Source organism: Xiphophorus hellerii, chromosome 10, assembly GCF_003331165.1.
Source record: "Xiphophorus hellerii strain 12219 chromosome 10, Xiphophorus_hellerii-4.1, whole genome shotgun sequence".
NCBI classification, from domain to species: domain Eukaryota; kingdom Metazoa; phylum Chordata; class Actinopteri; order Cyprinodontiformes; family Poeciliidae; genus Xiphophorus; species Xiphophorus hellerii.
In genome coordinates this window covers 763,762-781,696 of record NC_045681.1, presented here as the reverse complement: position 1 = coordinate 781,696, position 17,935 = coordinate 763,762, and the positions used below count along the sequence as shown (strand labels likewise).

At 41.4% G+C, this 17,935-nt stretch overlaps 1 protein-coding gene across 2 annotated transcripts in view; it reads left to right on the top strand.

Moving 5' to 3' along the window:
* The window catches only part of snx29 (sorting nexin 29), a 106,363-nt gene that overhangs the window by 21,485 nt on the left and 66,943 nt on the right, over positions 1-17,935 (top strand). For both annotated transcript variants that reach the window (XM_032574364.1, XM_032574365.1), the window contains exon 14: positions 7,634-7,719. In XM_032574364.1, coding sequence (XP_032430255.1) covers positions 7,634-7,719 — 86 coding nt within the window. The remainder of the gene's footprint in view (positions 1-7,633; positions 7,720-17,935) is intronic.

The window sequence follows — 17,935 nt, the reverse complement described above, 5'->3', positions numbered from 1 at the left end:
AAGGGATGTTCGGGTGCTAACCCGGATTGTATCCAAAAAACATAAAACCACGGCTGCCCAAATCACGGCAGAATTAAATGTGCACCTCAACTCTCCTGTTTCCACCAAAACTGTCCGTCGGGAACTCCACAGGGTCAATATACACGGCCGGGCTGCTATAGCCAAACCTTTGGTCACTCGTGCCAATGCCAAACGTCAGTTTCAATGGTGCAAGGAGCGCAAATCTTGGGCTGTGGACAATGTGAAACATGTATTGTTCTCTGATGAGTCCACCTTTACTGTTTTCCCCACATCCGGGAGAGTTACGGTGTGGAGAAGCCCCAAAGAAGCGTACCACCCAGACTGTTGCATGCCCAGAGTGAAGCATGGTGGTGGATCAGTGATGGTTTGGGCTGCCATATCATGGCATTCCCTTGGCCCCATACTTGTGCTAGATGGGCGCGTCACTGCCAAGGACTACCGAACCATTCTGGAGGACCATGTGCATCCAATGGTTCAAACATTGTATCCTGAAGGAGGTGCCGTGTATCAGGATGACAATGCACCAATACACACAGCAAGACTGGTGAAAGATTGGTTTGATGAACATGAAAGTGAAGTTGAACATCTCCCATGGCCTGCACAGTCACCAGATCTAAATATTATTGAGCCACTTTGGGGTGTTTTGGAGGAGCGAGTCAGGAAACATTTTCCTCCACTAGCATCACGTCTTGACCTGGCCACTATCCTGCAAGAAGAATGGCTTAAAATCCCTCTGACCACTGTGCAGGACTTGTATATGTCATTCCCAAGACGAATTGACGCTGTATTGGCCGCAAAAGGAGGCCCTACACCATGCTAATAAGTTATTGTGGTCTAAAACCACGTGCTTCAGTTTCATTGAAACACCTGCTTTCAATGGTGATGTTCAATGGTGATGTTATCGGCTATCAGTTATTGACATTTGCAATGAGAAAACTTATAGGTTATTGGTTTTAAAAATGTTAATGTGCATTTTTAAAACCGATTCTTCATAATGATTTCTGCTTCAGTCAATTGGTGATTAAAGGATCCTCCTGCTTCAGTCTGAATGAGACACTGAAGTGTCTTTTTCACATTTAAGTTTTAAATATGAATCCATGCTTGGAGTGAATCACTTCCTTCCTGTGTCCTCCATTTTGTTTTAACGAAGTGTTACAGAGAGAGAGAGGGAGAGCGCCATCTTCCTGCGTCGGTCCAGGAGTTTTTAGCTGTCTGACTGTTAAAAAGCTTACTATTCTTTAGCCAAGAATAGTAAGAACATTCATAATTTCTCATCATGTCAGATAACCGTTCCATTAAAGTATTCATGTCGCTTACGGACACAGAAACTGGACGGGAAGTGAACCATCTCTCTGAGATCGTTTATTTATAAGCCACGCCCACAACCTTCTGACCAATCACAGCCCGCCTCCCAGGGCTCGATCGTCTGACCAATCACAGCTCGCTGCTCAGAGCGGACCTTCTCAGTACCGGGAGCAACGGCGTAGCTTCGCTCAGCTGTAGCTTAGCTTCCTGTATTAGCCTTGTTTCAGAAGTTCTCCGTCTCCATTCTGTGAACTTTGAACTCGGTGAAGCGCGTGTCCAGCACAGTTTTCTTCCCGGGTATTCAGGTAAAAACCAAAAAGAGTCCAAATATTTCCTTCAACGAAGACGGAACCGCTTGTTGTTTCCTTGTTGTTGCGTTACTTTCGGCGTATGTGTACAGTTCAAGTACCGTCTCCATGGAGACGCCAAACCGTCCCGGGTAGTTACAAAATGAAGACGACAGAGGATTTCTTTTTTACAAAAAAAAAAAAAAAAATCAATTTCGGAGAGTTTTAGAATAAATTCTGAATTGTAATAAATGAGAATCTTGATTCTTGATCGCGGTTTCTCCTCCAGACTTTTCTCTGAAAAATCAGCTGCTCTGCTGGGAAACAAAACCAGAATATGAACTTTATTTAATCTCCTCTTCGTTTATATATTTCTGCTTTTCTGACGCTGTGAGCCTGAAACTGAAGTCAGATTCTTTGTGAACTCAAACTGAAACTGATTTTGCTTTTCACAGCATTAATTGCTAAATTGTTGGATTTAGATTGGAATATCTTTGAGTTGAGGTCATTTATCTCTGCAGGTTTTGTAAGGAGAGCTGTCTGGTTGTAACGTTGAGCCTGTGCAGGCGTTGATGTGCTGAGTGAAGCTGAAAGCTTCATCCGGTTAGTTTTCTCACACCAACCTTGTCAGGATGGAAGGAAGCAGATAAAAAGATTTTTTTTCTTGCTTAAGCTTGATTTACAGCTTGGTGAACTGCTCTAACATTGCTGGAAGTTACAGGAAATGATATATTTTATTTCATTTGGTTACATCACTGTTGCTGTTGCTTGTGATGACAATCTGCACAACCAAGAACAATAAGCCCCTCTGGATTTAGATTTCCATCTCATTTAGAGCTAAAAATGCAGTTTGAAAGTAAAATAAGGCGCTTCAACTGAAATTAGAAGCAGAATATCCAGTTATTGATGTTTGTTACGGTTTTATCAGTTTGCAGGAGGTTGAATCTGCAGATTTAGACGGGATTGAGCTGCAGAGACACATCGTTGTGTTTCTGAGTCAACCGTTGCTCTGTACCTGCAACTTGGCGCTAAAGCTGTGGTTCTGACCGGGTCGGAAAAGTATTCAGACCCGATGCAGCCGCTGCTGCAGTTCTGGTGGTTCTGTAGGAATGTTTGTGATGATTAAAGCTTCGTCCACATTTCCTGGGAAACTCTGAGAATAAACCGTTTCTTACTCCGTCGTCCGACTGAGTGGCTGGATTATTGGAGCCGGCAGCGAAATTTAATTTACTATTAAAGGCCAGTAATTATTGGAAACCATAATGTGATTTATCAGCATCACTTCATATTATTTTGTTTATAATTTACAAAACTGGAAAGAAACGAAGCTTTGAATTTCACAACACAAAAATAACCAGAGAAAGAAAACAAACTTCAGTCATTATGAGCATAAAATCTCAGTAACTTTGAATTATTATTATTATTATTATTATGAAACGGTCCTTCAGAGGATCTGATTGTCCAGCTGCTGCACAGAAACTGTTTCTGATGGCTAGAAGCCGGTTTTAGGTTTTGTTAAAATGATTAATTCTGGGGCGTGCCGTGGTGGCGTAGTGGTTAGCGTGACCCGTACTTGGAGGCCTTGAGTCCTGGACGTGGCCGTCGCGGGTTCGACTCCCGGACCCGACGACATTTGCCGCATGTCTTCCCCCCTCTCCTTCCCCGTTTCCTGTCAGCCTGCTGTCATATAAGGGACACTAGAGCCCACAGAAAGACCCCCTATTAATCCTGAAGGGAAACTAAATGTTTTTGTATCTCATTTAATTACAGAGTTACTGTAGATCACAGGTGTTAAACTCCAGTCCTGGGGGCCCGCTGCCCTGAAACGTTTAGATGAGCCTCTGCTGCAGCACCTGAACAGAATAATGAGGTCATTAAGGCTCTGAGACCTGAGCTACACCAGGAGGAGGAAATGAAACCGTTTCATTCCAGTGTTTTGTACCTGTGGCTCATCTAAAACCTGCAGGACAGCGACTGGAGGCCTGGAGTTTGACTCCCCTGCTGTAGATGATTGTGGGCAGGAAGGGTCTCCTGTAGCAGTCTGTATTACAACGTATTTGAAGAAGCCTCTGTTTCTCTACATCTCATGAATTGGATGATCATGGTTCTTCATAATTTTATTAATTTTGTTTGTTTCTCCAGTTGTATTTATTTTCCTCAACCAGCTCCATTTCTTCTCCCATGATGGAGATCGAGTTTGACCTTTGACCCATTTTATAAACAATGGGTCAGAATGCATAGTCAACGTAAAGATTTAATCATATTTTCTAATTTATTTATCCTGTGGAACAAAGTGGGAAAAATAACAAAAACAACACATTTAGTTGTAAATATTAAGGTTTTTTATTTACCATTAATAACTGAAACTTATCATGACAACAAAAAGCCTAAATTCTTCTATGAAATGTTCCTGATAAATGATAAACGTTACGATAATTACCCAACATCCGGTTGTTCAGGGACAGCAGAACCTAAACCAACCCGGTTCCTCCGGTCTGTTAAACATTCAGAGCTGCACCCAATAAACTGAAATGGTGTTTAAATATTTATTTATTTGAGTTTTTTCTGGGCCGTTTGGCTGTAAATTGGCCTCTGGAGCGTCGTTCTGCCTCTACAGGCAGCTCACCTGAACAATGACGGTTCAGTCAGTTTATTGCAAATGAAGACGATGTGTGAGCGCAGGGAACCCTGCAGAGACGCAGGGAAATAAAGACAAACGCAGTAATTACTGCAGCTACGCTGGCTGCAGCCTTCCTCCTGAGACCTTGTTCTCGGTAATATTTCCCTCCTTCAAACCTTTTCCTAACCTTTACACCCCGAGCTTTCAGACTAAACATTTATCTGTTGAACACACACACCGCTTCCCGCTCTGCAGTTTCTGTATTTCTGCTTCTGACGGACGAGTTTCCCTTCAGTTCATGATCCGATCCTCACAGTTTGGGTTGTAGATGCAGGAAGGGAAAAATCTGCAAAATGTGGTAAATCATTTTATCCACTTAATCGTCAGAATAACCAATTAATCAATAACTAAAATAATAATTACTTGCAGCCCTGCAGTGCAGACGCTGTGATATCCCTGATTTTAAATTTGAGCGATCCCGTTTTGTTTTTATTTTCCGTTTGCAACAAAAGCACAATGTGGAATCAAACCGCACCAAACAGAAGAAATCAGTTTTTTGTCTGAACCAAAGTCGTTCCTGGTGTGAATTAACCTGGAGATCAGCGTCGTGGACCACACTGGCACATTATCATAACTAGTATTTTTTAATGAATATTAAGGAATTATTGACTTAAAACAAGCTCCTGTATCTTACTGAGAAGTTACTGGTAAGTTAGTTTTGTCTTATTTCAAGAGAACTGAGATATTTGCATTAAAATCTACTTTTTACCACAGATCAAACTGAATCCACCGTGGATCAGGAATCGGCCGATAATTCCCGGGTTGTGATTGATATTCAGCGGCGAACGCGGCTGAGGTTGACACAGCAAACCTAACGAGGTGAAAACATTTGGCTTGTTCGTCTCGGCTGCGGCTGTTTCTGCGCTGAATAATGGAGAAGCCCGGCCCTTTACATCAGCTGAAAGCCTCTTGGTCGTATCAAAGCCATCAATAATTCAGTAAAATGTGTTAATTTGCCGCGTCGTAACCTGAGAGAGCAACCGTACGTTCTGGATTGTTTGGTTCAGAGAAGCGTTTAGTTCTGAATAAACGATTCCCTGCTGAACAAACAGAGGAGTTCCTGGTTAAAGTAACGCTCCACTAGCAGCATGTGTTCCTCCCTCTGGACCCAGAGCTTTCCATCACACCAGGCGATGCAGCAGCTTGAACCGAACGTCTGATGGTCATTTATTCAAGCCTCAGGATGGATTTCATACAATCGTGACTCATAAAAGTCATACTAAACATGTTTCATATTTAAAGGAAGACTCTTTTTCCATAAATATCAACATTTCTTGTAGCCATAATTATTAGCTGATGTATTTATTTTTTATTCCTTGTGATCTTCCAGCTATTATGCAGCAACGTGTGGGGGAAGGGCAGTACCCATCTACTTCTTACTTCTTTAAAGTTACATATGATTCTCCATGGCAACCATTCAGCAGTTAAACGCCTGCGTGGACCTAGCCCCTCCTTTGAGGTTTAGCTCCTCCCCCACTCAGCTCCTTCAGACTAGCCAGCAGCAATTAGCAACCAGCTCATTATAGGAGCTGCTGATCAGAGCAAAAACATTAAAGAGTTAATAGAGGAGCCATGTTGGATGGCTTTCTGGAGGCGGAGCTTCAGAAAGAGCAGGAGCTTCTTAAAGAGACAGAGACCCAATTTCAAGGCATTAATCAATAAGTCAAATTTATTTTAAGTCGTATTTGATGTGTTATCAGTTTAGAACAAATGAAGGTAACATGGTTGCTGATGTTATAAAATTTAACTATGTGCCTGGAAAACATGATACTGGCCCTTTAAGAAGACTCATCCCATCCAAATTAACCGATATGATGATGATATTACATAATCGTTAAAATGAAAACCTTTGACTAGTCTCTTAAAGGGCACGTTTCCTTAAGAAGACATTTAATTAAACCTCCTGCGTTTGAGATATAGCGCTCTCTGGTGGCGTATGTTTTAAGATTATTCTCTTCATTTTCTAGAAAAAAAACTTAATTTGCATTATACACCCATAAAACACTTACTACTGTCCTTTTAAACAAACATGATTACTGTAATATTTACTGTAAGGCTGATGAAGTGCTCCATTATTATCAGATGATAGAAAATTTGAATAGTTCACACATACTGGGACCAGAGCTGTGGTATTCAGTGGTTTACTGCATTATTACTGGAAAAACTAGACAAAGCTATTTTCCTTTTGTTTTATTATCTAGCTAAACGATTTCCTGACATTTTCAGTCATTTTTGACATAAAGCTAAAGCTTTTTTATAGCGGCTGAAGCTAACAGTTACTGTAAAACACACATCACTGCCCCTTTAATGAAGTGATGATTGATTTTAAAGGTCCAGCAGCTAAAATAACCTGAACGCTGGACCGGGTCGGTAGAATCAGAGTGTGTGTGTGTGTGTGTTCTGGTGTCAGTAAAAACACACAGTAATGGTTTCAGGCCCGGAAACGCCTGGGCCGCCGCCGTTCTGATAACGTTTCTCCGAGAGCTCGTCATGCTTCCTACCAGCCGCTGCTTCTCCTTTTGTTGGTGGTAAAAAGGGTTTGATAAGCAGGGCAGCCGAGTCCGGCTGCGCCGCGCCGGGGGCGGAGCCAGACAGAGGAGGTTAAATTTAACCGCCGACGCCACATTGTGATTGATTCGACGGCGCTATGAGGCGACCGCCGTCTCCGTGTCCTTCTCCCACATCTACATTTCACCTCAGATAATCAGGACTTCAGAGCCACCAGCCGTTCACCTGCTGCTGCTTGGAAAACATGAAACTCTGAACAACTTTCAGCATTTTATTTATTCTCAGCACACAAAGAGACACTTTTCCGCCTGTGGATTGTTCACAAAATATTCAACAAAGAAAGTAAAAAAAAATCAACATTCATCAAGCAGAACCTGATGAATAAAACACATTTATCTCTGCAGAAACAGAACTTTTCTTTTCACCATGACAAAGTGAGCTGGACGGCAAATCGCCCCAGAAGTTATTGCAATAAACGATAATATTGCCATTTTGAGATTGTTTTCAAGTAATATCACAGTAATGGCATAATAATTATATAAGGACACATTCTCAAAGATCAAACTTGTTCTAATGAACATTTGGAGCTGGAAGACATTTTAAATATAAAAAACAAACAAATAAATTATGAAGTTTCTAAACAAAATTGTCCTTCAAAAACAGGCCTTGTTGCTGCTTCTACCGCAGAAATGAACCCGTTTCAACCTTGATTCTGCTAAAAAGAAACGGCCTCGTCTCAAACTGGAAATCTAATTCAGTCCGTTTGGGGAGAAGATGAGGGATTTTAAACGTTGCGTTTTGTTTACAGCTTTCTATTCCTGTGTTTGTTCAGGGAGAACGAAGTCCTGAAGGTCCAGCTGAAGAAGTATGTCGGCGCCGTTCAGATGCTCAAGAGAGAAGGGAGCCAAGGCAACGACGGTAAGACGCTTTCTACTCCTCTTTCCTCCACGTCTCCCCGACCAGAAATCAGATGTTTGGTTCGGTTCGCTTCCAGAAAATCTCCCAAACAGAATAAATGAACTTTGAACTCATCATTTCAGTCACTTTTCTCAGGATTTCCAATAATCTGTTTGTGAAACTACACTGTCAAAAATGAAAATCTATTTTGAAGCTAAATATTTATTGGAGCAAAACATTTGATTAAAATGTTAATTCACTTTCTGATAACTTGAAGTGGACTATCAAAGTAAAAGCCTGGTCTTCCAAACCTCTTCATTAACTCCTGCTTTAAATCGATGAATATTTGGTTAGCTCAGCGCTAACTAAGCTAATTATTTAGCTAGCTCAGTGCTAACTAAGCTAATTATTTAGTTAGCTCAGCGCTAACTAAGCTAATTATTTAGCTAGCTCAGGTCTAACTAAGCTAATTATTTAGCTATGTAAGAGCAAAATATTTAATTTGGAGCTAAATACTTACGTGTTCAGCTAAATATTTAGGTTGACAGGTAAATATGTAGCTAAATAGCTCCAATCAAAATGTTTAGCTAGCTCATAGCTAAATATTTAGATTGGAGACAAACATTTGGTTTTTAAACATTTAGCTTACCAATAATTTTTCTTGAAACTTTGACATTTATAAATGAATAAATTACATGGTGAAAATGCGACGGTTTTCCCTCTTTTGGCCAAATATCTGAAGTTATTCTGCAGCAGTAATTCCTCTCAGTCTGACGGCCGTCGGCCTTGAAGTGCCGCTGAGATTCGACTTTGACTTTGCGTTTGCGTTGCCGGGGGACAGAAGCGCTGCTCCGTGTGAAGAGCAGTAAGATAAGCCGCTGCTTTTAAAGGGGGGAAATAAAACGAACACGGCAGATTACAACGGGACACATAATAGTTAATTGCATTTTGGGGGAGCGAGGGGAGAGCGGTTATCGCTGTCGCTTCAAGGGTTTATGTGTTTGTGAGCTGCTTTTTTTGTCTGTTTTTGTGAAAGCGCAGTAATGAGCTCTGCAGACCTTTGTCATGTTAATGTGTTTTTTATGTCTATAAATCCTTCTATTATTGCACCGCAATATCAGCTGCCTACAAATTTTCAGAAGAAATATTGGTTTTGGTCACTTGTGTTGTTTTTCACCTGGTTAATGGAGTTTCTGTCAGTGGGAAACAGTTCAGGCTGGAAAACTTTGGAAATATTTTTAGAAACATTAAAGAAGCGGTTCTGGATTTTTCATTTGGCCTCTTTGGGTTTTCATCCAGTATCATGTCAGAGCAGTTGGTTCTCTGAAAGGAACCAACCTTTCTGTCCAACTCCAATACAATCCAGTGTAATGTGAAGATGTTTTCTTTGGGTTTAAATTATACATATATTCTTCTCTACTTTAGCCTGTGTTTCACACAGGAAGGTTATTGTTGGTGCACCGCCTCCAGCCTCCATTTCCTGTGTAAATAATCAGCTTCTCTGCAAAAATAGAAAAGAATAATTAAATCCTAATGTGAGCGTCCACATTTCTAACGAAGCTCCCGAAACTCTGGAAAAAGATGAACTCTGCTCCAAGAACCTGAAGAAAAGATTAAAAACTACAAATATATTTATTGCTCAGCTCATATGGCTGTTTATTAAGTCATTTAGCAGCAGAAATGGGTTTTAAATAGAAAATGTTGCTAATTTTGTCAATAGGTTTTGATTAAAAAAGGCCTTGTAATTGGAACGATTCTAACTTTTGAATCAGTTCCAGTAATAAAATTAATTTGAACCATTTTTTAATCCAGGCATCTTTATATAAAAAACTCAGTTAAAAAACACAAAGTTGTATTTTTGTCTAGTTTCTGGTGCAACTACCTCAGTACAACTTTAAAAGAAAAAAGTATTTTAAGTTATCGATCCTCTAATATTGATGGACGTTTTTTCATGTTATAAGTGAAATAATCAGTTAAATTTAATGTTTTCTATCATTAAGGAATTATGACATAAAACAATCTGTATGTTGCTAAAAAGTAATTTGTAAGTTAGTTTTGTTGTATTTCAGGTGAACAAAGATATTTGCACTAAAAACTAAACAAAAACGCTCCGTAGTATTTAGTGTTTTTGCAGTCCAGAACCAGAACCTCTTGTGTGTCCCGTTGGACCCGGGACGGTTCGGTGACGATGAGGAGCGATCGGACTGGCACCAGTGAAAATCAGGAAACCAGTGGGATCTGTGTGGATCTCTGGTTTGTTCCTGGTCTCAGTGATTCCTCCCTCCGTCTTCTCCTGCTAATGATGCGTCTCTCTCCATCATGCTTTGATGCTGACTACCACGCCGTGTGTGTGTGTGTGTGTGTGTGTGTGTGTGTGTGTGTGTGAGCAGACATCATGCAGAGCGGTGTTTTCCTCTGTGCTGCCCTGCGATCGGTGCGCTGCCTTTCTGACTGCTCTGCAGATGCGATCGCTCCTCAGGCGCCGTCAGAACCGCTGAGACGGCTCTGCGCTCCCTCTGCTCCCAGTCGGCCATAATTACTGTTTCTGTGAGAGAGGAAGTCTCTGCGTCTCTCTGCTCTTAAAGCAGCTGGTTTGTTGATTGTAACTCATATTCCTGTTTGAACGTCTGCGTTTGAGCTTCACGTGTCGCGTTACAGATTTAATGACGTCTTCATTAGCTGCTCTGTGACTTCAAGCGTTTTTATTTTTGCACGTAGTTTAGAAAATCAACTTAGTTTATTTGTGTGGCTCATTTCAACAACAGAGTTTTACATCATAAAAACACAAAAATATAGAAACAGAAAACCAGTAAACATCGTATTTTCATCAGAATGTTGATCAAAGTTTCATTAATGGTTCAAAATCTGCTCTGACCAGGCTTTTAGTCTAGATTTAAAGGAAGTCGGGGTTTCGGCTGTTTTTCAGTTTTCTGGAAGTTTGTTCCAGATCTGTGGTGCATAGAAGCTGAATGCTGCTCATCCATGTTTGGTTCTGGATGCAGAGCAGAACTAGAACTAGAACCAGCAGGTTGATCCAGCAGCAGCAGATCTTTAATCCATTCAGTGATTTATAAACTTCCAGCAGTGAAGGACTGTAGAACCGGGTGTTGTAGAGCTGGCTGGTGTAGAACCAGGTGATGTACTCCATCTTCCTGGTTTTAGTCAGACCTGCAGCAGCAGCGTTCTGGATCAGCTACAGCTGATAAACGCTGCTGCTGCATGGAAACGTGGCTTCCCCGTTTCTAATACCCTCCAAAGGAAAGATGTTTGTCTCCACGGTGACGGTGTTTCAAAGCTTTTCCTTCTCTCAGGCGGCGCCGTAGCCGCATGGCGGCGCCGTAGCCGCATGGCGGCGCGGCTCCTCTGGGAATTGCTTCCTAACGGGAAACGCCAGATCTCGGCAGATTGCTCTGCTCAGAATCGTCCGCAGCGCTCCAGATGAAACGGATTAGCTGGCACTAGAGAAATAAACTAACATGAAATGAAAATGCAGGCTGCAGATTGAAACGTTTCGTTTTCCTTCTGCGCCTCAGACTGAGCTGCTGTCGGTCTGTCACATGAAATAAAGACGTTAAAGTTTCATAGTTGGAAAGTTGACGGCCTCTGAAGGCGCTAACAGTGTTTGGCCCATAAACAGCCTCCGCCCCCCGCGCGCTCCCGCCCTGTGGACAGAGTCGTATTCATCAGCAGTAAGGAGATGGATTACACGGCCATTTAAAAGCCAATAAGCTGCTCTCTGCTGCCTCTGGCCTAATGAGTGAATGAGAGGCATTTGTCACCGCCGCCGTCCCAACAGACCTGTAACTTATTCATTACACACTGGGCTCTGCGGTTATTGCCGTGCTCCGCCTCGCCCTCGGCCCGAACGGCGCCGGCGGCTGTCAGCTGTTCCTCAGCGCCGCGCTGCTTTAACGGGTCAACATGGAGGAGGAACTCATCAGCAGTGTTGGGAGGTTAATATGAAGCTAATGTGTGCAGGCATGTTGGCGTTTTCTGGATGAATCTGCAGACACGCACGTTTACGCGACATGCTGCTCCTGGTGGGGATGCTAGGGCCCCCTAGAGGCGGCGTGGGGGAGCTGCAGCCGGCCTAAATTAAAAAATGAGCGAAGCCGGCGTGACGGCATCACGATCCGAAGTTTTTTACATCCCAGAAAGTAATGAGTCCCGGTAAATGTGCACTGCAAAAACAAAGTCTCACCAAGTTCCTGGCCTGGACTCTGCTGCAAGTATTTTATTACAAAAGTAACTTAAGTAACTTTTCAGCAAGACATAGAAGCTTCTTTTACTTGAATTATTCCTTAATATTGATGAAAAGTCAGATTGTTTCACTTATAAGACATTTTTCCATGTTAAAGTAAAATAATCTGCCAGAGGAACTGGTAATTTTTCATCAATACTAATGAATTATTGACTTAAGCAAGCTCCTAGTTACTTTTGTCTTAATTCAGATTGAGATATTTGCTCCATAAATAACTAAATAGTTGGTTAAATTAGTTTTTACAGTGTGAATGGAACCTAAATGACGGCAGGAGTCAGAAAACGAGGCGCATCGTTTGGCCGTTCAGGTCGGACTCCAGCAGATCCGACATCTTTACCGACCCAAAGTGTGTGTGTGTGTGTGAGCAGCATACGGCAATTAATTTCTCAGACTCTGTTTACTCACCTGGCAGCAGAGAGGTGACATCACCTATTGTTTGCTACAGGTGGTCGCAGGTGGTCGCTGTGTGTGTGTGTGTGTGTTTCTGAACGGTGCGTCCAGGTGAGCGCCGCGGGGCTGTGACGGATCTCATCACCTGGTTGGGCCGGTGTTAATGAACATTTTAATCGTTCCGTTGGGCTCCAGGACCTGCTGGCAGCCGCAGCGTTTTTAACAACGCAGAGCTTCAGATTTTAACTTTTTATTCATCACTTTTAAAATCCAACATTTAAAACTAAACTAGATTTCTGCCCAGTTCTTGAAAAGCTGCTCTTCTAAATACATTTTTGTTCTTTTCTCCTTACAATAATTTACAGATTAGTTTTATTTCATAATCTGTTAGATATAGAAAGTAAAAAGATGTTTCCTGTGTTCATGAAAATAATTATTTTTTTCTTCTTATAAGAGGCTGATAGATTCTGGAAAAATTATAAACAGGATTATTATCAACTATTAAAATCAGGAACATTTAAAGAAAGAAACATTTTCTGTTCTGCTGGAAAAGAATAGAAACACAAATATTTAAAAAAAGAAACAAAATTTGTAAATATGCATTATAAATAAATAAATTAATAAGATATATATATATATTTAAAAATCTAGACATTTACATAAAAAATAATGAAATAGTCAGTGACATATTGCTTTTAAATAATCTGGGACACAAAATACTTGATTTAAAATAAATTATCAATAAAATATATAAAAAGGAAAAAATTTAACATTAATCTATGTAGATAAAGTTCAAAGTGGAATAATAATATAAAATGGATGGATGGATTGGGTAGGTGAAAAGATGGATGGATGGATGGATGGATGGATGGATGGATGGATGGATGGATGGATGGATGGATGGATGGATGGATGGATGGATGGATGGATGGATGGATGGATGGATGGATGGATGGATGGATGGATGGATGGATGGATGGATGGATGGATGGATGCCTCCAGGTGTTTCCTCTGCAGCTCTTTTCGCCTCGGGTTGTTTCTGGATGGCCGACCGTGTGCTCTGCTGCTCTCAGGTTGCAGGTTATTAATATTTGAGTTTCACTCAATATTATAAAAATATCATCCTGAAACCCCATGAACCATCCACCTCTGATGGAGCTGGTGCAGATCCTGTCTGGACCCGGCTGGTTCCGGTTCCTGCAGGACTTTACGTCCGTGATGAGACGCCCGCTCTCTCCTTCGGTTCAGGGCGGTCGAGGTTTTCAGGTCTTTCCTTCGACGACGTGATGAAGTGTAGCCGCTCTCATCCGACTCATCTGCTGTATGTACTCTGCGTTGTGTGTAACAGGCAAAAGGAACCAGCAGATGAGGACACCGGGGGGTATTGCAGGAGTAGGGCAGGTTTATTCTGTTTAAAACAAGAATATTTCAGCACTCCAGTTCTTGGGCTCTGGCTTTCCCACACACACCTCTCCCCAGCGCAGCTTGGCGCGGACTGATACAGGACTGTGTTAAAACCAACCAAAATTCTCTCAGACATTCACAAATAATAAAGTAAAATGTCAAGACAATTAAAATAAGACCCAAACAAAAATAATCTGCCCATTAGTTACAATTTTTATAATTCAAACTGAATTAATAACAAAAAGGATTTTCCATTATAATATGAAAATATACTAAATGCATTAATATAACATTCAGATAACATTATGAAGCAACTCACATACCTGTTTAAAACAAGAATATTTCAGCACTCCAGTTCTTGGGCTCTGGCTTTCCCACACACACCTTAATCACTTAATTTATTTAAACGAATAAATTAAGTAAAATTTTAATTTGTTTGTTTAATTTAAAGCTGCAGTAACTTTTCAAATATGTTTTCTAGCATAATTGTTGAAAATGTTTGACAGTTTGAGACGGATAATTGAGTTCCTCTGCTTTCTCTCACTGCTAACTAGAAACAGCCAATCAGAGCCAGGAGGCGGGGCTTAGTGCTGTCAATCACCGCTCTGCCTTTCTCTCTGCTATGCTGCAGCTAGCATAGCCTGTCATGAATGCTAAGGATAGTTAGCATAGGCACTGATTACAGCAGATAAACAGTTTTCCTGTAATAAGTTGTTTCTCTGCCATTAGCACATTTAGCAGTGAGTACATGAGTTGATTGACAGCGTGAAGCCCGCCTCCTGGTTCTGATTGGTTGTTTTTGGTCGTTAGAAGTTCATTTCTTCAGTGGAGATGGAGCAGATCGATCTCTTCACAGATTTTCTGTCACAACATGGAGACAGATTTAATAAATACTTTAAAAAAATGTTTTTCTTTATGAAAGTTAAAAATGGCGGTTTAACGCCTGACGCCTCTCAGACCTCCACGCCGCTCCGTGTTGTTCTGGAGGATCTTACAGGCTTCGTGTGAAATTTAGGGAGGTGTTTATTAAAACCAGCTGATTAGTTTCCTGCCACAGCGACACACTGAGCTGATAATGAAACGGTTTGGAGCATCTGCTGATCAGCACAAAATCTGAAATATTGTTCAATAAACACGACCGAGGAGCCGCAGCACCCAGAGATTATCCTCAGGTCAGAGTAAAACAGTATCTGGTAAAATGATCTACTCAAGTCCTGAGTGACTGATCAAATTTTCTACCATTTAATATTTAAAAATTACGCCATCAGACGGAGCAAGGTATAAAATTAAGTGGAAACTTTGGCATTTTAAAGAGCAAAATGACAATTTATGCAAATAGCAAAAAACAAAAAGCTTTCAAATCAGTTTCCTTCAATAAAATAACTAACAAAAACTGCAGGTGTGTCTACTACCCAGATCTGCAGTCCGACTGAGTTTATTACAGAGCAAAGAAACTGAAATGAGTTTAAAAATATTCAGCGTTTTACTGACGGTGTTTAGATTTCAGACATTAGAGCGTCACTGTAAGGCATGAAAAATACAATAAAAACTCAAAGTACGACATGATTAACAGTAGAAATCCATTTATTTAAGCCCTGATTTCTCACACACAAAATGTTTGTTTTGTTGTGAGAAACTAAACTGAAAATGCAGTGAGGCAGGCAAATAAAACCTGAACATTAAAAAGAACAAATCAAAGTAAAATCTGGGTCCAGAGGAGAGAAACTCATCACAGAGTGAGAAATGAGGAATTAACAGGAGGATCCGACAATGAACCAGAGAAACGATGAGTATTTATCCCGAGGAGGGCGATTGGTAGCAGCTTTATCTGGTTAGCAGGATCTGTGCACGTTTATTTCTGCTGTAAAATATTCAGCCGTTTTCACGCGCAGTTATATAGACCTGAAACTGAACATGGAAAGAAGATAAAATACTTTAAATTCGCATGTTGTACATCTATAAACCTAGTTTTATGTTTTAAAAAAGATGATTTTAGGTGTTTGTTTCAAAAAGCTGAAATTACTGCAAACAAACGAGGTGCTGTTTGGATAGAGAAATAAATCCTAAATTTAAAGCTGTTGGTCTGTTTTTATCCCGTCCAGAACCGTTTCCATGGTAAACATTGATGTTTGATTACTGGTTCTGCAAAAGGTCAGCAGCACAAAACTCTGACGGATCCGAGGAGACCGACCCAGAAGGAGGAGCCCAGATGTGACCCTGCTGCTGCAGCCTGACTCGGTTCAGGAAGCAGCGCCTTGTGGGGAACAGTTTCTCTCAGCTTCTGCTCTGACTGATGCGTCTCGCCTTGATTAGGAGGTTTATTTTTCCTTTCTGGGCCACTGCTGGGATTTGGATATGAATATTTAGAGGCTTACTCAGATAACTATCCACGCTTGTTTGGAGGCTTTTCATTGGAAACCCAGCGGGGTCTTTGAGTCGCTGAGTGAGAGAGAGAGAGAGAGAGAGAGAGCCACCAGCAAACCTGCAAATCTCTATCTGCTCATCGCCGCCTGCAGCTCTCCGCTCACACCCAACTGAGCTGCACGCTCGCGCACTCGTGTGTGGGTGTGTGTGTGTGTGTGTGTGTGGGTGTGTGTGTGTGTGGGTGTGTGTGTGAAAGTTGGTAATGTGCTGAGGTAAGAGTAGCTCTCTGAACATCGTAATCCTTCTTGTATGCTAAAGAGCACCTTGTATCTCGGTGAAAGGCCTGCAGGCTTAAAGGTGAGACGGAGAATCTGCTTCCTGAGAAGTTAAAATGTGGAGGTTACAGTTTAAAAAGTCCAGGAGAAGAGCAGCAGGAGAAGAAGAGCAGGAGAAGAAGAAGAGCAGCAGGGGTCCCGCTAATGAGCCGTCATGGTAACTGATGTTTCTGGACGATGAATCAACCCGGACGTTATCACGATAAGCAATAATATTGTTGTTTTGAGGCCATTTTCCAGTAATATGATGGCAATAATGGTATCATAATGCAAAAACACATAAACCATAAATTCTTATGAACATTTTAAATATCCAAAGTAAATGAAAAAGAAATAATAAAAATGAATCATGAAGTCTCTGCTAGCTGAGACCAAAACACCAGACTGAAGATTTTTATCATCCAGTTTTTGGTAGAAAGAAAAACAATAAATCATGTAAGTGGAAGTTATTGAGCTGGTTTTAATGTGATTATCTGATTTATTGCTTATTGCGTCAGGCCTGTGTGTGATTTATCTTCTTTCCCAGAAACTGGATGATAAAGTCTTCAGTGTTTTGGTCTCAGCTGAACCGAATCCGTTTCTACGTCGGTTTTTTTCTTTCTGACCTATTTGACTCATTTCTCTCACATTTTGATTATTATCCTCCATTCTTTGACACCTTGAGGCCAGCTCATATTTTCTCTTTGCCTCCTTTTTTTAATCCACTTTGAATCAGAGTAAATGTTTTATTGTTGGGTAAAGATGGGATCTGGATCGTCCATTTTCTCTGCTGCGATCATTGAACCGTTTCATCAAGCAGATCCGCATCTGGTTTCTGCTGCGGCATCAGAGGCGTGTAAACGTGACTGAGGAGGAGATGATCGCAGCGGAGCCTCTTATTCTGCCCCACCGGCAGCTTCATCTGTTGGACAAACACTGCAGCAGCAGATAAGCCGGGGTCTCTGAGGGGCCGCTCGTGATTCCTCCTCATTCCTGCTGCTTCCTGTGGGAGCGGACGAAGCTCTGAGCTCCACGCCGCCGTCCAGCATGCTGATGATGCCGTCCAGCATGCTGATGACGCCGCGCAGCAGCGGCTCGTTATCGGTTACAGTCAGAGCGTGAATCACCAGAAACCAGACGATTTACATGCATCATGGATGAAGCACGAGTCCTGGTCATCACCATCGTAATGAGCAGATTTACAGACGATGGATTCATAATTCCTGCTGCTGCTTCTGGCTGGAAAACGAAGGAAACGTGTTCAGCCCTCAACGTTCCACATCACTAGTGATTTCTAACTGAAGAGGAATATATGACCTGCTGCATTTGATTTAGATTTCTCTTATTAATTACACAGGCTCTACAGGAGGTTAAAATTTGACTGTAAATAGTCACTTTATTTATTTAAAATCCTGAGTTTGAACTTTTTTCCTGGTTTCTGGTGCAACAAACTAAACACTTTAAAGCTGAATGTGTAGAAAAGCAGTTTACTCTGATCTGAACC